General features: G+C 36.3%; 1 protein-coding gene across 4 annotated transcripts in view; it reads left to right on the top strand.

The window, feature by feature from the left end:
- The window catches only part of CDH8 (cadherin 8), a 390315-nt gene that overhangs the window by 131741 nt on the left and 232137 nt on the right, over positions 1-26437 (top strand). For all 4 annotated transcript variants that reach the window (XM_008977349.5, XM_034940342.3, XM_008977348.5 and 1 more), the window contains exon 3: positions 5601-5895. In XM_008977349.5, coding sequence (XP_008975597.3) covers positions 5601-5895 — 295 coding nt within the window. The remainder of the gene's footprint in view (positions 1-5600; positions 5896-26437) is intronic.

The following is a 26437-nucleotide window of genomic DNA, read 5'->3' as shown; positions in this document are numbered from 1 at the left end:
TTTTTTCACAATCAGTGTGTGCAACCTTGAGAAGGATATGAATGATACTGAAGACCAGGGTTCTTACTCTGATTTTGAAAGCAGTGATGACTGTGTACAAGATAATTGGCATCTATCATCCATTATTCATCCATTACCCATCTATCACCTACCCATCTTTTCTTCCATCAGCTCCTTTAAAATGTCTTAATTCCTATGTTGGATGCTAAATTTGAATACATATGTGAGGAAATGCAAGGGCTTTGCATTTATAGCAGATAAGATTTTAGGGCCCTGGGAATAATTTTTCTAAATTCCTTTGTCTTCTTTTTACAATCATTGTTTTGAAAATAAATGGAAAAATCTCCTTTCTTTCCATTCCTTTATTTTTACTTTACTCCACAAATATTTACTTAGCTTCCAACAATATGCCAGACACCTTACTAGGCAGAGGAAATACAAAGGAGAATGAAATGCAGGTGATTCTTCCCATGAAACTTTTATAGTAAAATCTTGTCTTTTAATTGGATGGTGTTATGCAAATATATGGAAGATGATGAGGGTATAATGGTGCTGATACACACAATTCAGCTCCATTATGTAGCAGTCCTGTTAGAATTCCTGAAATTGAAGGCTTACTGTATATGACTGGGATTATTCATTGCACACTTGATACTCTCTGCTTCTCCAACCAGGCTGCAGTGGGTGGCCAGAGGGTTTGAGGATTCATCTGGTTGTAAACGTGTCAGATCCTGGATGCTAGGCTGGCCTCGAGAATCAGAATTAAGGCAGCTTTGAGAATGGTGTCTATGTTTTTTTCCTGACCTCCCCTTTCTCTTTGCTTCCATATTGTTTGCTTGTAAGCACACACCAATCACTGCAATATACTACAACAAAACTATTATGAAGTCAAACTCCTTTTTGAAACCATTTATTTATGGTTTCTTGTCACATTTATAGTTAAATCCATACCCTGTATCTTGGTTTCACAACTCTGTGTAATGTGGCCCCTGTCTTGCTCTCTTATTCTTATTTCTTATTACCTTTCTTTTCCTCAATTCCTTGCTCTATCTATTAGTTTCTCTCCCATACTATGCTCTCTCTCATCTCTGCATTTTTACCCACAATATTCCCTGTGCTTGGCACACATTTTCTCCAATGTTGAGATCTGAAGCTTTTTTTTTTCTTTTTTCTTTTTTTTCCAAGATGGAGTCTTGCTCTGTCGCCCAGGCTGGAGTGGAATGGTACGATCTTGGCTCACTGCAACCTCCACCTCCTGGGTTCAACGATTCTCCTGCCCCTGAAGTTTTAATCATTACTTCTTTGGGGTGGACTTTCTGTCCCTGTATACCCCATTTTCTGAGTTAAGTAAAATTTCTGTATGCTCTCACAGTCCCCAGTTCCTCTCTTAGCATGGCTCTTACAGCATACATTTGAATCCAGAAATGAACTCCAAAATTTGTGCCATTAAGTTTGCTACTTGCAGATTATAAACTCTCTGGGAAAGTTCCGTGAAAATCTCTCAATCTCAATAATCTCATTGGTAAAATGAAGAAATCGTCTCTAGTTTGCTGTGAATATAACATTATAAATATGAAATGTTTACCAGGTAATGAATAGTCAATACATTAATAATAACCATAATTAAATATATTAATTACATATATTAACAATATATTACTATGTAGTTTACTAAAATATTAATATATTAATGGCTCTATTTCCCCTAAATTTTCTGTTTATTTGTTTCTGTCTCCCACAAAATTATGGTATTCTGAGAGCAGAGACTTTGTCTGTGTCTCCCTAAGACAGAGAAGAGCATGGGGTTTATCGAATGAATGGATGAGATCTTATTGTACTACAGCCAGCTGAATGAGTCCTACCTGCCCAGGCAGGATTGCATGTGATTCTGATCCCACTCTGATGAGCAGAAGCAGCCCTTGGAAGAGATGGCACTCGTTTCTCTAGATCACCCTTCCCCAGCCTTTTTGGCACCAAGGACCAGTTTTGTGGAAGACAATTTTTCTACAGACTGGAAAAGGTGGGAATTTGGTTTCCAGATGAAACGAATCCACCTCCGATCATCAGGCATTAGATTCTCATAAGGAGCATGCAACCTAGATCCCATGCACGTGCAGTTCACAATAGGGTTCCTGCTCCTATGAGAATCTAATGCCACTGCTGATCTGACAAAGGGTTCTGGGTGGATATGTTGACAGGGCAGTGTTGTTGCGTTTACGTGAACAAGGTATAACACCCTTACGTGAAGAGCAGCAGAAAAAACAGCAGCTTGTAACCATGTATCTGCTCTGTGTTTTATATGTTTCACATGAAATATTCTTAGCTCATTTTGTTTCTAAAAAGGAAATGATTACATGAGAAGTGATTCACATAGTCCTTATCACACAGATAGTGACCCATAAAAGGTAGCTAATCATAATCACTTTCAAGAAATGTATCAATAAGTTGAAAATAACACTTATATTTTTGTATTTTTCTCCTTGACCTTTCTTTTAAAATCATTTTAAAAGCACTTTGGTTTATACCAAACAGTCCAGAGTATTTTTTAAGCAGTAATGTTCGCTCATCTGCTGCTCACCTCCTGCCGTGAGGCCTGGACCAGAATTAGTTCATGGCCTAGAAATTGGGGATCCCTGCTCTACATGATGCGCATATGTGAACATTCAGTGCATTTGGGATATCTTTGGCGCCATAATCTCAGAGAGGAGGTTCTTAGGGGGCGTACGTTGACCAGGCAGTGTTGTTGCATTTAAGTGAATATGATATGACACACTTATGTGAAGACTGACAGAAAAAGCCACAGCTTGTAACCATGTATTCTGTACTTGGAGGGCCAGACCTGCAGCCTCAGGTGACTTTGCTCTCTGTAAATTGCTGGTTTTGCACACCTACAGTCTTTTCTTATATTATCAAGTTGGTTACCTGAACAAGTCATGTGCAAGAGTATGTACATGTCTGTGTGTGTCAGTGTGTGTGATACAAATAATAGGATGAAATAAATGAACATACATATATTGTGTTCTGAGATTATCATTGGCCCCAGGATCTGGATTTTACTTGGATAAGCTAAAAGTGAAATTTCTGAAAGAAAGAGGACGTATATACCTCATTTTTTTTTTTTTAAAAAGTGCTGTGTGTTTAAAAGCTGTTTTTGAATGGAGTCTTGAGAATTTGCTTTCACTTACATTGGAACTGGGATTATCACAATGTTTTCAGATAGTTGCATATGACTGAATGTGATATGAAGTAAAAATGGTCACTTAATAGTGCCTCTTCTCTGTTTTAATAATTTTCAGATAGCTGGATGGTCTCAGTTTCTAAAATCAGTTCTGCAGATAGATGCTTTATCCCCGTCTTCTAGGCAAAGTAACTGAAACACAAATAAATGAGTGAATTTCTTCAGTTCATGTAGTTAGAGAAACCAGAATCTTAGCTTTGTGTTTTGTTCTTTCAAAAACCTATGCTTCGCCGGGCGAGGTGGCTCACGCCTGTAATCCCAGCACTTTGGGAGGCCGAGGTGGGTGGATCACAAGGTCAGGAGATCAAGACCACAGTGAAACCCTGTCTCTACTAAAAATACAAAAAATTAGCCGGGCGCCATGGCGGGCGCCTGTAATCCCAGCTACTCGGGCGGCTGAGGCAGGAGAATGGCGTGAACCCGGAACGCAGAGCTTGCAGTGAGCCCAGATCGCGTCACTGCACTCCAGCCTGGGCGACAGAGCGAGACTCCGTCTCAAAAAACAAAACAAAACAAAACAAACAAACAAAAACCTATGCTTCTTTTTTTATCATTAGTTACTTCTCTTAGTTAATTTTAACAGAAGGGAGCATTGAAACATAAAATTGTAATATCATTTAATAATCAGAGGCTATTGATAATTAGAAGAAAATATGGCACAAATAAGTTTTAACATTAATAATGACACCAAATGCAATAGTTTATTTGTTAATTAACAAAGTTTTGTGGACAAAAATGATACATACTGATCCCTTCTGTGTCTCAAGAACTCCTTGTATGTGAATGGAAACTTCCATGAATTATATATTATTCAAATTTTTTAATAAAAATGCTAATGGAAATGTTAACATGCGCATAAATTAAAATAATCATAAATTAGGATTAATATCACATTAATGAATTATAATCCCACATTCATTAAGATAAAGTGGCATTTCAATATTTGTTCATGTTAATACATTTTATACAATAAATGAAAGGGATACATTTTGAGAATCAATAAATATTTGATGTAATCTTATGCTTTAACTTTAAAAAATATTCAAAAGTAAAGTAGGAGATCTAGATGCATTTGGAATCTTTGTTGCTATTTTATGTCTTTTTTATAAGCCTTTCTTTTCACTTATTGAAGGGCTTAATACAATTTAAATTGTTGAAGAACGTGAAAGAGGCTGTTCTGAATAAAAGGGATCCCAAGAGAACACAGCGTCTTTTGAATTTCTAGGAGTTTCTTTCCACAAGACGTTTTTTTTTTGGGGGGGACAAATATTTGAAATCTCAACTGGAACTATATTGGCAGTTAAGTAACTGAGTTAAACTGAAAATATGTACATTGAAGTAGTACATCGCAATGGGCTTTTCTTTTAAAAATTCAAACCCCCAAATACATATATTATTGTTTTATTTTATTTTAGTTTTTTAAAACAGGAGAGACACCGTGTATAATATTAGAATACTCCTGTCTCCAGCTTGAGAGAAAATTGTCAGAACCTTAAAACCAGGGATTCTGTTTTCCCTGGTACCTACCAAAATGTTTTAGGCAGACTATTTGCCTGACACACAAATTCAGTAAATATTCATTGCTATGACCAAAAATGGATTTGGGTTCATGGTGAAAAGTTGTCATTTTCTGAAGGGGTTCCATTTCTGGAAAATGTACTCCTAAATTCTGGCCTCAGTGTTCTTCTCTATAAAATGGGAATGATTTTCCTGGACTAGACGAATTGTCAGAACTAAAGGAAAAAAGACTTTCAAAAACATAATATCTTAATATCAGTCAATATATTAGAATTACTTTTGTTTATATAAACATCACAGGCAGATCTGAGTTGAATTCTGGATCTACCATACTTGAGTCTGTCAAATATAAACCTTGGAGTAGTAAATATGTGCCTTGTTCAGCATCAGTTTTCTCATGTTTCATATGAAATATTCTTAACCCAGTTTTTTAAATAAAAAGGATATGATTATATGAGAAGTGATTCACCTAGTCCTGGGCATACAGATAGTGACCCATAAAAGGTGACTAATCATAATAATTTAAGCAAATGTAATAAATTGAAAATAACACATATATTTTTGTATTTTTCTCCTTGACCTTTTTATCATTCTAAAAGCATGTTGTTTTATACTAAACAGGCCAGAGTACTTTTTAAGGACTGTTCTAACTTATTTAGATGAATTTCATTATATTTTATTCTTAATTGATATCCACACAGCTGCATACACTTTGTACAGCTACTATTAGCAGAAATTGATGATGTTATGTAAAAAGAACCAACTTAATATTCAAAAAGGAGGTAGTTAAAAAAATAACTTTTCAGATTGCTCCATCACTAACTAATGCCATTTTTCATTTCAGCTACACACAGACCTGGATCCTGGGAGCAAAAAAATCAAGTATATCCTATCAGGTGATGGAGCTGGGACCATATTTCAAATAAATGATGTAACTGGAGATATCCATGCTATAAAAAGACTTGACCGGGAGGAAAAGGCTGAGTATACCCTAACAGCTCAAGCAGTGGACTGGGAGACAAGCAAACCTCTGGAGCCTCCTTCTGAATTTATTATTAAAGTTCAAGACATCAATGACAACGCACCAGAGTTTCTTAATGGACCCTATCATGCTACTGTGCCAGAAATGTCCATTTTGGGTATGTATGCTTCCAATTTCACAAATCTATTAAAAGTCATCTTTAGAATAGCTCCTGGCATCAAGGATGGTGTATTGCTGAATGAAAGACATTTATTACCACCTTATCTCTAATTTGCATTTCCAAATCCCCCTTTTTGGCCTAAGTTCCACAGCTCAGTAGCTTTAGTCCCTTAGTAACAGGAACTGATGGAAGAGCAATTTTATTAAAATATCTTTCCTTACACGACAATACTTCAATAGGCTGAATTTGTATTCCTCTCATAGACTTGTAGTTTGAGTATTGTTACTGAGGCAGATTTATCAAGATTTGTTCTAACATGCCAAGCTAATCCTGTTGATATTTGCTTGATGTTTAATTATTTGTTTGTGTATATTCACATGCAGATGCAGCACACAGAGAAACAGAAAGTCATCTAGGTCTGTAGTCAGCCAGATATTAGGTTGCTCTAGTGGTTCATGTCTAGGGTGGATTAGGCAATCGCCATTACCAAGGGCCTCTGTATTTGTGTCCATCTTAACAACATTTTTTAGGAGTGACTGCTAGTACCATTGACCCACTCTCAATTTTTCTGAGTCATTGAAGACTCCATCACATATTACAGAGCAATCTGTATTTCAAACATGATTTTATTCTTGTTTCTCCCTCTTTGGAATCTGCTTATCTATCCCTAAACCCCTGCCATGATGATAAGAAACCCCTCAACCCAGACATTCTATAATAAAAGGAAGGATTTTAGAGCTCTTCCTTGTATGATAAAAGTAGTAGGCAGAATCTAAAGTTCAAAGTATAAGATTACAAAAGCCATTTTTTAAAATGTGTAATACATATCCAAGTTTGTTTCAAGTTGCATTTAAGACAGCCTATAAGGATGCATGCTATGTAGTAAAGTCACATAGCTTTGAAGCAGGTGAACAAGGTGAGACAAATAAACACAGGTAGAGATAAATTGGAAGCCAGAATTTGGTAAATACAGACATGTATATTCATTATTTAAAGCCCTCAAATTTAACATTAAAGGAACTGTGAGAAAAAATAAAAAAAAGAAATATGATCAAGAACCCTGTTCTCAAGTTTTATAAAATTAAATTGCTCAAGAAAATTGCAAATAAATAAAGATATGAACACCAGAGGAAGTATACAGACATATAGTGTCTTCAATAACATCTTCACTTTAGACACAAATAAAGGCCAAGTATTGATTATGGTTTTCAAGGCTAAATTGGGTGACCATTGTCAGGTATAGTACAGAATGCCTTACCTCCCAAATGTGGTCCTGATATTTTAATTTAGCAATCCAGTGAGATACTCGTGTGTGTGTGTGTGTGTGTGTGTGTGTGTGTGTGTGTGTGTGTCTTTATAACATTCCTGATGGAAATTAGTTGGAATTTAAATTTCAAATAAAGAAAAATCTTTTGTAGAGTAAATGACTTAATTTGCAAGTAAGTTATTCTCATGCATTTCTGAGAAAGAGAATATCCTAGTTGTTCTCCTTGACTTGATCTGTTTTATGTTTGAATGACTTTCTCTTATTTTGTTGCATACTCCTTAAGGTGATTTTGTTCCTCAGAGTTCTTTTTTCTTCCCCATAATACCTTTTCCTATCCCTCTTCCTCTTTCTCACCCTTCTCCATTAGTTCTCCTCCTTCATTTTCTCCTCCTGTTTCTTCTTCTCTTTATCCCCTTGCCGTCTCCTTTTCTCTCTCCTTCCCTCCATTGTCTTTCATGGTCACCCCTGTATCTTCAGCCATTTGTTTAATGTGGCTGGCCGTAAAATCATATGCCTTGCCCCATTGGTCTGCTTAAGCTGTTAATCCACATTGTCAGTTGCTTTATGAACATTATCATCTGGATATTTCAAAGACAGCTGAAATTTCACATTAAAAATCAAACTATGTACATGGCTGAAGCTGGAAACCATCATTCTCAGCGAACTAACACAGGAACAGAAAACAAAACACTGTATGTTCTCACTCATAAGTGGGAGTTGAACAATAAGAACACATGGATACAGGGAAGGAAACATCACACACCGGGGCCTGTCAGGGTGTGGGGAGCCAGGGGAGGGATAGCATTAGGATAAATACCTAATGTAGATGATTGGTTGATGGGTGCAGCAAATCACCATGGCACGTGCATACCTATGTAACAAACCTGCACATTCTGCACATGTATCCCAGAACTTAAAGTATAATTTTAAAAAATGCATAGAAAAAATGACTAGACAGAATATCCCAAAATGGCATAGCAGTCACTTTTGGGTAGAAAAAAAAAAATCAAACTACTTTCATGAATTTTTTTTTTCTGCTTTCTGACTTCCATGACTTTATCAATGACTCTGATGCACTCTCAAATCCCACGTACAACATGCAAGCGATATTGTTGAATCTGTTTTTACTCATTAAGCCTCACCAGTAGTCTGCTCATTTAATCCCTAATTCCAGTCACTACTGACTGCCGTGTAATCTTAATGCATCATCTCATTTCTTTCTTTCGACCACTCTCCAAAATCATATCTTAATGACCCTCACTTGATTATTGATGATCTCAGTAATTTTTCAAATAGTGTGCTTGATTCTAACCATGTTATTTCTTAGCTGATATATGTGTTTATCCCAGAGGAAAAAATATCCCTTACATTTTATTAGGTGTTCAGCTACTTACCCAGGGGGACTTTTCATGGTCTGCTTCATTTGATTCTTTTCTTACCTACCTACAATATGACTTTGGTAGATACACCCATTCGGCAGCAAATCACAAGTGATTTCAGGTCTTGATTTGTTATCCATATATTTCTTCTGCCAAGACTCCACTTTATCTACCTCTTGTGAAAGGAGCTCTATTTTTTTTTCCTTCTTGTCAAAATTACTACTACTTTTTTTTTTTTTTTTTTTTTTTTTGAGACAGAGTCTTATTTTGTTTCCCAGGCTGAAGTGCAATGGCACCATCTCTGCTCACTGCAAACTCCACCTCCCTGGTTCATGCCATTCTCCTGCCTCAGCCTCCTAAGTAGCTGGGATTACAGGCACATGTCACCATGCCCGGCTAATTTTTGTATTTTAAGTAGAGACGTGGTTTTACCACGTTGGTCAGGCTGCTTTTGAACTCCTGACCTCGTGATCTGCCCCCTTCAGCCTCCCAAAGTGCTGGGATTACAGTTGTGAACCACCGCGCCTGGCCCAAAATTGTTTCTTTATGGCTGGCTGGAATGACACTTTTCCTAGGAAAATGTCGGTGTTTTTCTCTCAGAAAGTTATCTTTCTACCATCACCACCCCCACACACACATAAAAAACACACAAGCAAGCAAAAACACCTCCATCTTTTCATTTCGTTTGGCTTCTGACTTACAAACAGGAACTGAGAAACACTATATATATATTTCGCTTTTTTTCATATTGTTTGGTCATTTCATTTAGGCCAGAGAACTTTCTAATTCATCCTTTCATCTAGATTAGAGTAAGGTGGTTTTGATGAATGATTGCTACCCACAAAACATACAGCACACTTTATCTTAATTGTTAATAAACATTGAACAGAGAAGCTGTTATTTTTGCCTCATTATGATTTCTACATCTTCATGCCAAGCCTATATCTATTGATTGTGTGTCAGAGGCTCTCATTTCTATGTATGTAAGTCATGTGTCTTATAAATATGTTGAGAAAGAAAACTGCAGAAATATCTGCAAACATCAAGTCCATTTTCAGATAAGAAAAGGACTTAAAATATATTACTAGCAGCCAACATGGTGAAATCCTGTCCCTACTAAAAATACAAAAATTAGCTGGGTGTGGTGGCATATGCCTGTAATCCCAGCTACTCGGGAGGCTGAGGCAGGGGGTTCACTTGAACCTGGGAGGTGGAGGTTGCAGTGAGCGGAGATCGTGCCACTGCGCTCCAGCCTGGGAGACAGTGCGAGATTCTGTCTCAAAAAAAAAAATTATCAGCTACGTAATGAAGTGCCTATATGCACTTGTAAATACATACATACACATGTATATATTTCTTCATCTAAAATGTTTTTGCTAATAGAGTAGACATTTCAATAATCCACACTAACATATATATGTTGTATATAGAATTCATAGTTACGTATGTTGTATATATTTATATATTATATTATATATATAATAAAGATATATATGTATTATATATCTTTAGCCTGCAACATGTCTTCCAAAAACCACAGAGGATGTGTTGAAGTTTCCGGTGGGAGTTTGAACCCTGGTTCTATCCCTTATTATCAGGTTGACTATGAAGTTTGGGGAGGTTAAATTTTTGCCATTTTCCTTAGCTACAAAGCAAGGATAATAATTTTTATGTTGCTTTCATTGTGTGGGACTTGCATGACAAAGTACAATGTAAAGGTATGCCAAAAAGTAAATAAGTGTTCCACAATTGGTTGTTGTTTATGGCTTTAAAATTATTTTTATTAATCTGTTTCCCACCTTACCTTTGGACCTTTCCTTATATATCGATTTTATGCATTGGATGTCTGGTGTCTGTGTGACTACAGCCTCTCTGGTTAAAGGAAGCAGAGGCGGCTGCATTATTTCATTGTGAAGTGTGAATTATTCCCTTCATTTCTCATGAAGGTGAATATCTGGAAGAAGGTCAGCTACCATCGCTTTTTTCTTCCTCTTACCACTGTTCTTCCTTAGCCTGTCTCTTCCCTCCCCTCCTTCCTTCCTTCATTTTTCTTCCTTCGCTGTGGCAGAAATGCCAGCACGTGCACCTGTATGCCCTGAGGAAGGCCAGCAAAGGCTGAGGGATTTCATTGTGCAGAAAGTGAAGAATACAATTCTAATTGAGAAATTTACCAATATTAAATTGAAATGAATGTGATGTTTGAGAACTGTCTTCCAGTTGACAGGCTGTCAAGACAAAACGCACATATATATTTGCCCAAATGGCAGCCAAATTATTTTAGAAATATCTTATTTGGAAGCTGGAGACACAGTTCTTTTTTATTCTACTGTGAATTTCATGACTTGATGAGCTTGTGAGCTTGTCTGATTTTAACTGTGGATCCCAAACTAGCGTTGCTGAAGTTGGTTTTTCAATGCAAATGTCCCTACCTTTAGTAAGTTCTAGACATTTTAAATATATATTTGGATTGTTTTTGTGTATTGGGGTCAAGTGTATTTTAATCCTGATTGTTTGCTAAACCTGGGTTTGAGTAAAATGAACTTTTTTTTTGACTTTGACTTAGATTTGCAGGTTATTTGGCTCCAAATCTGACTTCTTGCGTAAGTGGCATAACCCATCTAAGCTTGACTTTCTCTGTCTCTATAGTGTATACAATAATCCCTGCCTAAAAGTATGTTTGGAGGAATTCAATAATTATATTTAACATGCTACCTACTTGGCCTTTAGTTTCTTTACAGCCATTCCTTTGTGACTTACTTCTACAAGTATGATTCAATAAATTGCCTGTATAATACGAATACATGGGTTAATGAAAAATTGCTTGACAAGACCTAACTTTATATTTCAAAATGCATATGTTGGAATGAATCCTATTTTACTCAAAAGCATATTAGTGAAGGCTGAAATAAAGGGATGAGAAAGAGAGTAGTGCTTAAGTTGGTAGAAATTATTGCATTGTTGTGTGCACAGATACATAAAACATGACACTTGGGGTATTCTTAGTTTTCTCTGAGGTTCAGGGCTACTGTAATGATGACCAATACGTATTGAGAATTTACTATATGGCAGAGGCTGTGTTAAATGCTTCTAATATACACAACAATACTATTATGTTAGTACCGATATTAGTTTTTCTGTTCTTTATTTTTAATCAGAAAATTAGGGAAAATGCTACATAACATAAAGTCAGATATTAAGTGGCTGAGCTGAAATATAAAGCCAGACACCTGGTTCTACCTCCCATGGGCTTAACCAGCATGCTCTACTGATCTTTGATTATATCTCTAGATAATTCTGTTTATAAGAGCGTTATGATTCTGCAGCATGTTTATAATAGTTAATGTTTTTCCGAGGTGGAAGAACTCTTGAGGTCAGCCTACTTTGCAAATTAAATTGAAGTACTGAGAGGAGAATTGGATAGGAAGTTTAAGAGAGGTATTATATAATTTTCAATATAGGAATATGAGCACTTTAAAAATGTCAGAACTATACATCACGTAGAAATTCAAATAACAATAAAATTAATGAAGAGCTATGTGATAATTACTGCTAAATATATTAAAGCCTAACAAGAGTAACTTGAATGGACTCTGGGTTTCTTGGTAGCAAATGCAAAAGAGGAATGCCTGCTCCACCAAAAAATATTAATTGAAATATCAGAAGAAGGTCAAAAATTACTAGGTAAATATATAGTTGAAAAAGGCAAATCTCAGTCTTTTCCAAAGTGGTTTCACTGAGGAGGTTATAGAAGTCAGTATATGATGGGCAACTCTCCTTGAACAACGACTTCTTAATTTAATGTGAAAATTATTAAATAATTTCAGTCTTTCTCCTTGTGTAAAATATGGCTATGTTTTCCTCTTTTGGAGGAATGCTCATAGAAAACACATACTATTTCTCTTGTGCTATTTTATTATCTTTGATTTAGAATAAATTTAATCTTAGAGAAAAATTGCAAATGTTGTACAAATGTATTGTTTCTGAACCATTTGAGAGTAAATTGTTGACATTTTGACCCATCTCCTAAGTAAGTCTTCCTGTATGAATGTTCTTCTAAGCCAACAAAATACAATCATCAAAATTAGGAAATTAATCTTGACACACCATTGATATCAAATACACAGACCTCATCAGATAATCCGCAGCTGTCCCAATATCGTGGGTTTTAGTAAAAGTATCATATCTAGAACCATACTAATGTAAGACTTATTCAATCTGGAAGGGCTCTGCAGTCTTCTTCACTTATGACTTTCACACCTGACCATGGAACAATTGTTTTATAGAATTTCTTAAGATTTGTCTGATGTTTCCTTAGGATTAGATACAGAATATGCATTTTTGACAAGACTATCACAGATAATGCCTTACTAATTTGTATCAGGTGGTACATGATTTTGATTTATTCCATAATTGGTGACAATAATTTTGATCACTTCATGAAGGAAGTGTTTGCCCTGCATCTCCATCATAGTTTTTTTTCTTTTTGCACTTAACACTTTATGAACAGATACTTAGAGACTATGTAAGTATCTTATTCCTCATGAAACTATTAACCCAAAATTTTAACATCCATTGAAGTTTCTTGGCTGAATTAATGATTACTATGAGAGCTGCCAAGTGGTGATTTTCTTAATTCCATCATTCTATCTACAGTCATTGGTTAGCATTCTTCTGCAAGGAAAATTTTCTCTTCACATTAATTTGCTTGTGTATTTATTTACATTAGCTTTGACTTTTCAATTTCTGTTTTATTTAATGAATTATAACAGGTTGAGTTATTTATCCTGATGCTCAGATTATCTGACACTTGGTCACGATGTGTCCTTGGGGCTGAGTTTTGTGTCCTACTGACATGCCTCCATCATTCTTTGAGTACATTCTCACCTTTTGGCCCAACACACTGTTTGAGGCTCATTTTGTACTTTTTCTAGCCCAGCCCTAGAATTAGCCATTTACACACACAAAAAAATCTGGTTCCGTTTAAAGGAGAATTGTATTTACATATGAAAGTCTGGGCATTAGTTGTGTTCATTGTTATTAGGATCTCAGTATTCCCAAGCCTTTTCAGTGGACAGGGCAGAACTAAGGAACATTTGGGAGAATGTACACACACACACACACACACACACACACACACACACACACACACATCTACCTGTACTGGGTTGGATAGCATTCCCCAAAACTTGATATCCATTCAGAACCTTAGAGTATGACCTTATTTAGAAACAGCGTTTTAGCAGATGTCATTAGTTAAATTGAGGTCATACTGGAGTTGACTGGGCCCTAAGTCCAATGATCGGTGTCGATCTAAAAAGGCTGTGGAAAGATACAGACTCACACAGGGAAGAAGGTTGTTTGAGGACAGAGGCAGAGATTGGAGTTTTGCTGCCACAGCCAAGAAGAACCAGGAGCCACACATAGCTGGAAGGGGCCTAGAAGGATCCTTCGGAGGAAACTGGTGTTGGATCTGACATCTCGATTTTGGACTCCAGACTTCTGAGAGAATAAACTCCTGTTGTTGTAAGCAGCATTTTTGGTAATTTGTCATGGCAGCCCAGGGAAACTAACACACTATGTATCTCTCTATTGAAAACTACAAGTTCAGCTCTATAACTGCATTCTAAAATGACAACTCAGGCTTCATTTTGGTTTTTTCCCCTTTCTTTAACAGTGAGGAATGTGTCTCTTTATTTTTAATATAGTTATAAATTAGCTCACCACTTATCCTTGCAGTAGCTTATCTTCATTTGCTACCTCATCCATCGCCTTACTCCCCCAACAAGTATTTATCTACTGTCTCACTCTTCCTCTACCTCCTGTCGTTATGTGGTGTCCCAACTTGCCCAGCCACACCTTATAGCAGAAGGTGTTCAGGCAGAAGGCAGAAGTTAAGAATGGAGACAGGAATCTCCATAATACTCTGTATTTTTATTTGTCTGTATATTTCTACTGTTTCTTATATCAGAATAGATCGGTGGCAACATTTTCTGATCTGTATTCAAAACTGGTTTAGTGCAAAAAAAAGTATAAATGTATTTGATAAACACCAAATTAAAGAAAGTGAAACTGCTTTTCCTATTTCAGTCTCTAAAGTATAACTGTATATCATAATTTGATAAATTCATCTAATATACTCTTTGGGAGATTTAGACATATTGTATGCTCTTTTGGAAATTCATATTCATTTATATGACCCCAGTAACTATTTTTTCAAAAGGATCCTGCAGGATTACAGAATTTTACTCCACAAAAGCTCTAGAGACACATATCTAATGAGAATACCTTTTTGGTTTTATGAAAGGCCACATGTTAATTTAGCAAGCAGCTAAATAGTAAAATTTGCACTTTCTAAAAAGTGAATTGTAAATTATGATGACTACAGCTTACATGGATTAGCTTGTGATTCTTGTCATTGCCCAGTACATATTTTATCCTCCAAAATAAAGAATATTTCTGAACTAATAATTAAAGAGGCTCATTTTCATATTTTTTATTATTAAAGGAACAATTTGTGTCACATAGGTTTAAAAGATCAAAGGATGTACATACTGACAAACTGTCTTCAACCTAACACATTTCTTTTTTATAATTTATAGGTTGTGTCTTTCTTTCTCCCTCTCGGCTAGATTTTAAAAGAATTTGGCAGCACATCTCTATTTTTAAAGGAGAGATGCAAAGTGGGAAACGGGAAAAGCATATCTTGATGGATTTGATTATATTTTTTCTTGTTTCATTCAGCGTGATGAACAAAATTGAAATTCTTTAGGAAAACATGGGTGGGAAATCATGAGGATTGAAATAAACACTTTCAAAAGAAATCTAGCTGTTCTACCTGATATGAATGACTAAGGCAGCTGTGGTTCCAAAACTCTACAATGGGGTGAGGAGTCTGTAGTTTCTCTTCTGCTTAAAGAAGCTAAACTTCTGTTAGAGATATGTAGGCAGTTGGTGCAATCAGTGAATCTTTTTTTTTTTAACTTTATAATGAAAGTGAAGCAATGGCTTCTAATATGTGAATTTTTGTGCTATTCAAAGGTCTCCCTAAATGGTCTATGGTTTAGAAATTACCAGATTATCCAAACGGGGAAATTGGTTACAGTTAATTGTTAGGGGTGCCTAAAATGCATTAGTCTTCCAAGAGGCATTGAGTTATTTCTACATTATGGCTGAGAACAAGCTTTGCAAACAATGATGACAATATGAACAAGGTTTATTTGAGTAACTTTTGTGATGGGAGAGCTCCTTCATCGGATTTTGTTTTAACATTTGCTCATTTGTACTCCCTAAATTATAATATTACATTTTATTAAGGAATTAACTTATAACAGAAAAATACAATTAACCAATTTTATTGCCCTGTATGGGCTGCCAACTGTTTTTGGGACCTTAGGTTGATAATTCCACATCCCTGATCTCTTTAATTTAAAAATATGTGGTCCAACCCTCAACCTTATATATTATATGTATAAAATATATATGTAAAGCTATGCTAACAAATGTAGAATAGCATAGGAAAGTTTATTGTAGTCTTATAGAAACATTGCTTTCAGTCATTTTGAAAACAGTTAAAATTATAGAACTATTCACTATAGGGCTGTCTGAGCTGTCTCAGATTCACCCTGTCTGGGGTCCCATTATCAACATAAGCTGGGTGTTTCCAGTGCACTCTTCTTTTACAATTGGTCTATGGACTTAGGAATTTCAAGTAGGAAGCAGAAAATCTTTGAATTATTTCTAGAAGATGAATTCTCAGTCACTATCCAATAAAAATTCCTCAGAATGACATAAATCACAAGAAAACGTGATGAAAAACATCACTTGATTTCACAAGGGATAATATTGGTATCACTTTTTGTTATCTATAATAGAATATTACATAAAGTATATTTGAAGGAATTACAAAAAGGCCTGAAATTTGAACCTACTGGAACAAAATTTAACAATCTCTTCCTCTTACCCCACCGCCATAGGTAAACAATGTGTCATTCCTGGTGGACTGTGATTTGTTGCCTCAATTTGATTTAGAAACCTATATCTCTTAGTCATAGGCATCTGATAATTTGAATTGGTGTTTCAGATTATTAAAATTAAAGAATTGGCTCAGCACTAACAATGTCTAAGTGAAGAGGCAACACTGATGATGTATCTTGATCTGTGTCTTTAAACTAGTGTCTTTAAGCCAATTTATCTATATACCCATTAACCAATAGCTCCCAGGCCTATTCACAGTAGTAGCTAATGCTGAAGTTTTATTTCCCTTTTAATTTTTTCCTGTTATATCTCTTTGCTTGCTAATTGGAATTATCTTAAACTCGATTTGATTATCCTAACATTGTCTCTTTATGTTCTTTAGAAATACATTTTCTACTCACTCATATCTTGGCTCTTGCTATTTCTAAATACATTGGTTTTCCTCTCTAAAAACTGCACCCTACTCTTCTGTTCTCAGAGATATATTTTATGGTCAGCATTTCAACCAAGCCTTCCCTGAGCCCTTCTGAAGAAAATAAGACATCAACCACTTTCTATTCAAGTAACGTTCTGGTACTTGAAATATTGAAAAGTGTTTTCAAATCAGTCAATCTGCACTTATCATAAGAAAAATCAAAACACTCAGGAAAAACTTTGTATTACAGGTAGAGGATTGAGGAAACCAGGTAGGAGTCTACCCAGACAACCCCATGATCCTGTTTTCTTTCTTGCCTCTTTTTGCCCTCAGATGGGAATTAATATTTCAGGATTCAACATATTCGTTGATTCCAGAAGATAAAAAGGCAAATCTTCCTGTTTATTCAAGCCACATGTGTGTCTAGAGTTCTGTAAATTAGAATGAACACCCATAGTATAAATTGTTATTACATAACCACTCCAGGAAAGCATATATTAAAAGGGGCTGGGGAGTAAACCTCACAGAGTTCAGCCTTTGTCCGCATTTGCTGGTCAGAGAAATGAATTAACTGCATGTCAGGGCAGCTCCGAAACACATATTTGTGAAATTCTGAAGACTTGCCTGAAAATGAATGTGGGACACCTTTGTCAATATATTTCTGGTGTATGCCTCGCTTCCTCAGAACTTTGCCTCTCATGGGCAGTGGGGATTTCCTCGAGTCTCCTTGTGTCCATGTGTTATTATTTCTTTAACTTTGACATTCATGTGTCATGGGCTTAATAATTATACTTTCTGGATTCACTGGACTTTGAAGTTTGCCATTTGATTTTTAGACCCAAATGCACTTATTCTTTGGCTAATTAACAATCATAGATTTATGAATTTAATGGCATTTTTTCTATTCTCCCCACCAGTAATTTCACATGTATATATATATTTGTATATATGCATTTGATATGTTATTAGACATCATGACAAAAGACAACAGATATTTACAACATGAGGCTGCAGGTGAAAATATATAGCTATGTATCACCTGAGATCACATGGAACACATAATCTCATATACATCCCCATCCTAAGGGACTCAGTTTTCATCCCTTGTGTCTGTGCTCAAAGAATTTATAGTAATTCTAATCATATTTGTGCTACTGTTGCAGCTGATTTCATTCATTTTCCTTTTGTCAGGGAGCATGACTCAAGGAGTCTTCTCTTTATAACCATGTCAGACTTTACAGATCTCATCATTGTCTATCAATTATGAATCTTGGCAAGTAACAAGAGTGGTTTGAGTTCAGGAAATACATTGGGGATGGAGCAGTAGTGGGAGGATGTTCACAAAGTAAAGTTAACACTTTTTGAAGCAAGTCTTGAAATGTCTATACATTATTCCTTCTGAAATCCAAAGTGATGTTATCAGCTTAAGGTTAACATAATGACTAATTAATTTAATATTACATAGGGATTAATATTTAATAAATGTGCAAAATGCTATCCTAAGCATTCTACAGAGACATTCAATCTACCAACAACCTTAGGAGGTGAATTTTATTATTCTTATTTTACAAATGAGAAAAGTAAGTCATATGATCATAAAGTAGTTTACTCATGATCTTATCACAGATGAGAATAGGGGCTCCCCATCAGAAAGGCAGAACCAGTAACAGTCTGACATATAAGGTCTAATAGGGATTAGACCTTATATGTCATGAAGCAGAGAGAGAAATCTGTGCAAAGTTGTTGCTTCTGCTTCTGGTGATGGGAAAAAAGCTGGACATGAGGTGGGAAAGACCAGGAATATACTGGAAACCCAGAGGACCAACTAGAACCCATGGGGACAAAGTGGAGCCTATCTATATCTGTCTCTCATACTTCAAATTCCCATGCCTTGAGTAGTCTGCAGGAGAACTGGTGCCCTTTGTCACAGAGAGTCACATTTATCTGGCCTAGGACTCGGCGAACCTGAAGGTGCAAATCCTAAGAAGCCGGAGGAGCTGTGAGCCTGGATGTTGCTGCATGCCAACATGGTGAGCTTGCAGATCTGCTGAATCACACAAGAGCCCAGTGCCTGATGTCTTGCTCTCACTTCCTGTCTGCCTTCTTCACTTCCGCTTTCAACGTCTCATGCCAGAAGTAACTAGGGCAATATAGAGAAGGGAGTTCTAGAAACAGAATTTCAGTTTAGCTTAATTGATAGAGAATGAAGCCACAGCAGATACAGTTTACTTAGTTTCTGCTCTAGGCTGGGTACATGTAAAACACTGTGTAGATTTTTAGAAGGGGGCATTATATATGTCAAGCATGATTGTTGTACATTATATATTATATAAAGATGATAATATCAGTCAAGTATTATTAACACTTTTTTACAGTAAAAAATGTAAATACAGTGGGTTTGTGTTGGGATCAGAATTGTGTTCCCCACAAATTCATATGTTGAATCCATAACTCTTAGTATCTCAGACTATGATTGCATTTGGAGATGGGGCTTTTAAGGAGGTAATGAAGGTTAAATGGTGTCATGTGGTGGGTCCTAATGCTGTCTGAATGGTGTCCTTACATGAAGAGGAAATCTGGACACACAAAGAGACATCAGGGGCACAAGTGCACAGATAGACAAGCACATGAGAAGGCAGCAAGAGGGAAGCCATCTGCAAGCCAGAGAGAGAAGGCTCAGAAGAAATTAAGTCTGCCAGCATCTTGACCTTGGACTTCCAGCTTTCAGAACTGTGAGAAAATAAATTTCTGCTGTTTAAGCCACCCGGTCTGTGGGAATTTTATTATGGCAGCTGTATTAGTGTGTTTTCACACTGCTATAAAGAATAACACCTGAGACTGGGTAATTTATTAAAAAAAGAGTTTTAATTGACCCACAGTTCAGCATGGTGGGGAGGCCTCAAGAAACTTACAATTATGGCGGAAGGCAAAGGGGAAGCAAGGCACATCTTACATGGCGGCAGATGAGAAAGAATGAAGTGCTGCAAAGAGGGAACCTCCACTTTTCAAACCATCAGCTCGTGTGAGAACTCTCATTATCATGAGAACAGCATGGGGAAAACCGTCTCCATGATCCAATCACCTCCCACCAGGTCCCTCCCTCGACACATGAAGATTACAATTCCTGATGAGATTTGGGTGGGGATTCAGAGCCATACCATATCAGCAGCCCTAGCAAATGAATGCCCTTGGTGTGGTGAAGTTTACTGAATTAAGAGTTACTATAATTAAGATCCAAAACCAATCAGACACATGTTAAATCAGGTACTAGTGCTCTCCTTTCTATAACTACTGTGTCCCTGTATCAGGCTGGGCTTAGCGTCTTATCTATAGATAAGATAAAAAGCAAAAATCTCTTTCCAGCTATGATTTTTTTTTTAATTAGGAAATTTTGTGCTTCAGTGCCTGTAACCTCTTTTGTTTTTTAAATCAACTTTTAAATTTTAGTATAGTTTTAGATTTATAAAAAAGTAAAATTGTAAAGATAGTTTCTATATACCTCACACCAACTTTCTATTCTTGTTAACGTATTTCATTAGTATGATATATATGCCGCAATTAATGAACCAATGTTGACACAACATTTTAACTAAACTCTACAGTTTATTCAGAGTTTCTTTGTTTATATTTAATATCTTTTTTCTGTTCCTCTTCTCTATGAATTTTTCAGACTTTCCTTGTTTTTGATGACCTTGACAGATGAACATGGGTCATGTATTTTTGTAAAATGTCCCTCAATTGAGACTTGTCTGATATTTTTCTCATAATTTGACTGGGGTCACATGTTTGGGGAGGAAGACCACAGAGGTAAATGTGCCATTTTCATCATATCACAAGGGTACATACTATCAATAGGATTTATCATGGTTGATGTTGACCTTGATTAAGTGGCTGAGATATTGTTTGTCAGGTTTCTCTCTGTAAAGTTACTCCTCCCCTCTTTTTCATACTGTACCCTTTAGAAGAAAGTCACTATGTGCAGCACATACCTAAAGAATAGGAAGTTATGCTCCTCAGCCCCCATAATTATCTATATAATTCATGTGAATTTCTTTCACATGGCCGATTTCCTTCTTTCCCTCCCTTCCTTCCCTTTCCTTCTTTCTTTCCTTCCTTCCCCTTCCTTCCTTCCTTCCTTTTCCTCCTCCCTCCCTCCCTCCACACCTCCCTACCTCCCTGACCTTCCTCCCCCACCTCTCTCCCTTTCTTTCTTTCATTCATTATAATGGACTCAAGTTTTTTTTTTTTTATTTTGATACTTAGGGTTATAATTCAATATAGCTTTATTTCCTTGCTCATTTTCACCCCCTGGGTAAATGGGGCCATTGAAATTCTCAGTTAGCCCCTATGTCTCTTAGGCATACCCCCAACATTTTTTTAAAATATATTTTTTAGCACTTCCTTACTTTCTTGCACTTCGAGATGCTGCAGCAACTACAAGATACTCCAGGCTCGTCATTACATTTATTGCCCCAATTTTAGAATTAACTATTTCTCCAAGGAGCCCTGGTACCTGTCATTGGAAATGATATGAATAGTTCCTATTGCTTTAAATATTCACCTGCAATTTGTATTGTCAAGTGATTGGATTTTAGCCATTTTAATAATAGCTGTGTAGTGGTAGCTTATTTTTGTTTTTATTTTGAGTGTCCTAATAACAAATGGTGTTGATAATTGTTTTATACGTATTTGTCATTTGCATATCATCTTTGTTGAGGTATGTTCAGACCTGTTGTCCTTTTTTAAGTTAGGATGTCTGTTTGTTTTTGAGTTGTAAGATATTTTAAAAATAAAATTTCAGCTGTTATTTTAGATTCAGGGGTATGTATACATGTTTGTTATATAGGTATATTGCATGATGCTGAGGTTTGGGGTCTGACTGATCTCATCACCCAGGTAATGAATATAGTACCTAGTAAGTAGTTTTTCAGTCCTTCTCCCCTTCTCTCCCTCCCCTCTTTCAGAGTCCCTAATGTCTACTGTTCCCATATTTGTGCCCATGTGTGCCCAATATTTTGCTCCCACTTGTAAGTTAGAACCTGTGGTGTTTGTTATTTTTGTTTCTGTGTTAACATGCTTAGGATGATGGTCTCCAGCTACACCCATTTTACTACAAAAGACATGACTTTGTTCTTTTTTATGGCTGTGTAGTATTCTTTGTTAACATGCTTAGGATGATGGCCTCCAGCTACATCCATTTTACTACAAAAGACGTGACTTTGTTCTTTTTTATGGCTGCATAGTATTCTATGGTGCATATGTACCACATTTTCTTTATCTAGTCCACCAATGATGGGCACTTAGATTGATTCCATGTCTTTGCTGTTGTGAATAGTGCTGCAATGAACATAACAAGTGCATGTGTCTTTTTTGTAGAATGATTTATTTTCCTTTGGATATATAAGCATTAATGGGATTGCTGGGTTGAATGGTACTTCTGTTTTAAGTTCTTTGATTTTTAAGATTTCTTTATATATTTCAGATTCAAATTCTTTACCAAATACTTGTTTTTAAATATTTTCTCCTGGTTTATGGCTTCTCTTTTGATTTTCTTAACACTGTCTTTCACAGAGCAGAAGTTTTTAATTTTGATAAAGCCTAACTTTTCAATTTTTAAAAAGTGAATCTTGCTTTTGTCACTGTATCTGATGAATAAACATTTTTTAATATGCCTGTTGGCCATTTGTATGCCTTCTTTTGAGAAATGTCTATTCAAGTCTTTTGCCCATTTTTAAATTGAGAGCCGGAGATTTTTTTTATAGTTGGTCCTTCTTTATCAAGTTGAGGAAGTTCTCCTCTGTTTCTGATCTGCTGAGAGCCTTATCATGAATGAGTGTTAGATTTTGTTAAATGCTTTTTGCGTATCAGCTTATATGATCATAAAGTTTTCTCCTTTACCTTGTTGATATGATGGAATATATTGATTGATTTTCTTATTTTGCACACGTGCTGCATTCCAAGAATAAAACCCACTTCTTTATCATGTGAGAACCTCTTTTACTTTTTCCAAATATGTTAAAAATTCTTTTTACTATAGTGATAGCTAACATTAATTCAGAACTCATTCTTTTCTCAGTACACTTTTAAGTACTAATTTAAAATCATTTGATTTTTAATGCATGATGTTAATACTATTATTTTTCTCAATTTGCAGATGAGGAAATATATAGAGGTTAAACACGTTTCTGAAAATGATTAGCTAATAGCTTATAAGAAAGATTTATATTGTATGTTAGGCAGTGCTTTACAATGTACATGATTATTGTATTTCTCAGATAATTTAACATATTAAAGAAACATATTTTAATTAGTTTAACCAAAACATTGACTATAGGAGTCCTATCAACAATTCGTAAGACATTCTAAAGATATCATTCCTTTGTTATCACATAAAATAATGGCAGAAAACCCAGAATAGAAAGCAATCAGTCAATTATAGATGAACACAAGTACTTGAGTCAGCTCCAATGATCACATTACATATAAGAACCATCTTAAAATGCTGTCAGACCTAAGTGACTTCGGGAAATGCTACACAAGAGGTTTTTTTTTTTTTTTTTTTGAGACGGAGTCTCGCTCTGCTCTGTCGCCCAGGCTGGAGTGCAGTGGCGCGATCTCGGCTCACTGCAAGCTCTGCCTCCTGGGTTCATGCCATTCTCCTGCCTCAGCCTCCCGAGTAGCTGGGATTACAGGTGCCCACCACCACGCCGAGCTAATTTTTTGTATTTTTAGTAGAGACGGGGTTTCACCGTGTTAGCCAGGATGGTCTCCATCTCCTGACCTCGTGATCCACCCACCTCAGCCTCCCAAAGTGCTAGGATTACAGGCGTGAGCCACCACGCCCGGCCAAGAAGGTTTTATCTTCCTTTCTTCTACTCAAAATTGGTCCTCCTACTCTTTTCCTTTAAAATGTGTTCATGGACAGTCTGTTTACTAAATTATCATTACCAATGTTACCTACTTATTCCTATTGTTTGAAAGTTTGTGTGAAAAAGGGAATGAACACAGGAATGAATATCGTGTAGTCATCAACCCTCTAATCTGTTTCAAGTCTGCAGTGAATGTCCAACATCCGCTGAGTGGCTACCTAACTCATGCTGTGTGTATTCTCTAGTTACTATGCATCACTCTATTGTCAGTGTGAAATACCAGCAGTTAGCTTATATAGGTTGCTTCTGTTCTGGGACACAGGCAGACATTCCACCAAATCCAGTTGAATTAGTCTCAACCGCAGGTATTTGCCAGGAAAACTAGGAGGATGTTGAAAAAGTACCTTTCCAAGTAGTTCAACATAAACATATGTGAACTTGGGAACCGTTAGGCAAACATGATCCTTTATTAAAGTAAAAGGGTAAAGCCAGGACCTGCAGAGGTGGGTGGAAATGGATCAGGCAACCAAGACAAGAAAAAGTGAGAGACTGTGAAACTTCTTGTTGGTTTGCTTAGTCTCTGGTTCTACAAACATACTGATCTTTAGGCACTTCCCATCTCTGGCTTCGATGATACTTCCATCTAGCTATAGAAGACAACTCAATAAAATGGAGAGATGTATTATGTTTCTTAAAAACAAACATTTCCTGAGAAATATAAAGTAGTCTGCTGGATGCCTTGGGTGGCAGTGATGACAGTGACCAGGGGGATTCAAAAGAACTTTGGTCTGTAAGAGGATATAAAAGCATCTTTCTTCCTGGCTATGTAAACAGTGTGTAAAGATAACCAATATTGATATGCACACAGATTATGTGCAGTTTTTTTTTTTTTATTATATGGGCCTTAAAAATAGACTATCACTCTTGTGTCTGCCTTGTGAAAGATCTTGGCTCCTTAGGGTAAGGCATGGTGTGAATATCAGAACTAGGTAGTAGATATCTTCAAACTATAATGTGAACAAACTCGAAAGTTTTTTCTTCGTCTGCCGTCGACTGCTGCACAGATAAAAGCAATGAGCTGAAACGTTAAATCCTTGGGAAAGTTAGAACCAGGGTAGAGGGTGGGATATCCCCTTCTACTGGGCGTATGAAAGGATCATGCGTCTCCTTGAACTGGGAGATAGAACCAGAGAAGGAATATTCTCAGTTCAGTAAGAAAAAAGACTCTGTGCTGACTGCAATGTCACTCTTCCATCCATTTATATTCACAGATCCTATTAATGGATGTAAGATAACCTACAGTCTTCCATGCTTTGTTCTTTTTGAAATTACTGTTAAAGAAAACTAGATGATCGAGACTGAAAACAAACGGCAAAATCCTTTCCCGAGCATGTCTTTATTGTCCTTTTTCTCACCTTGACAGAATAATCTGAATAATGACAATCACCCTAAGATTCCTTTTTTTTTTTTTTTTGGATTGCTATTCCTGTGTAATTATTAGAGCTGCTGTTACCATTAGGTGATAATGAAATAATATCAAACAATTCCCACACGTTTATGTATATGTAACACATTACAATGTCAAACTTAAATGAAAGGAGAAATACCAGTATCCGTCTTAAGAGCTGCTCTTACAGCGTCTCACAGTTCTGATAAACACTATTTAAGTGCCTTGTGAAGGCCTTTTTTGGGGAGGCTGTCAGCGAAGCAAGTGAGACCATGTGATGTGAATCTAGCACTAAGAGCATTAGTAACCTAGATTTCTCATTAACATAGATAGTAATTCTTGTGTTCAGGCTTTTCTACATTTTCTTTTTGTTCCGCGTACATATTTTTAAATTCTGCATTCAAGTTTAATAGCCGTACAGTAAAATGCATATATCTATAACAGCATAAGCTGAACGGGTTTGTATACCCAGCACCCAAATAAAAATTCAGAATAGCACCATCCCCATAAAACTCATTCTGCGTCCCCTTCCAGTCACATGATTAACTGATATCCTGACTTCTAGCAGCATAGATATGTTTTGTCTGCTTTGTACTCATTAATTGGCTCATACACAATGCATGATTTATTTATTTCAACACCCCAGACAGGCTTGAAATTAAGTCTACCAAAATTACAGGACATTTAAATGAATCAATGAATATATTCATTCTTATATTCATTTATCTTGTTGATCCTCTCTACCATCCCTCCTTTTTTTTCCTTCTGGTTCTGGAAGGTGACTTTAAAAATGTATGTGTTATTTTGGGTGGCCTTTCCTTACATACAGTTGGCCCTTGAACAATGCAGGGGTTAGGGTTATAACCCCTTGCAGAGTTGAATTCCATGTATAATTTTTGACTTCGTAAAAACTTAACTACCAATAGCCTACTGTTGACCAGAAGTCTTATCAATAACATAGGCAGTTAATTGACACGTTTTTTTATGTTGTGTGTATTCTGTACTACATTCTTACAATAAAGTAAGCTAAATAGAAGGCAATGTTGTCAAGAAAATCATAAGGGTCCAATTGCAGTGGCTCACGCCTGTAATCCCAGCACTTTGGGATGCTGAGGCGGGCGGATCACCTGAGGTCAGGAGTTCAAGACCAGCCTGGCCAACATGGTGAAACCCTGTCTCTACTAAAAA

This window comes from Pan paniscus, chromosome 18, assembly GCF_029289425.2.
Source record: "Pan paniscus chromosome 18, NHGRI_mPanPan1-v2.0_pri, whole genome shotgun sequence".
Classification (NCBI taxonomy): Eukaryota; Metazoa; Chordata; class Mammalia; order Primates; family Hominidae; genus Pan; species Pan paniscus.
The sequence above is the reverse complement of the archived record's forward strand: the minus strand, read 5'-3'. Positions and strand labels throughout refer to the sequence as shown.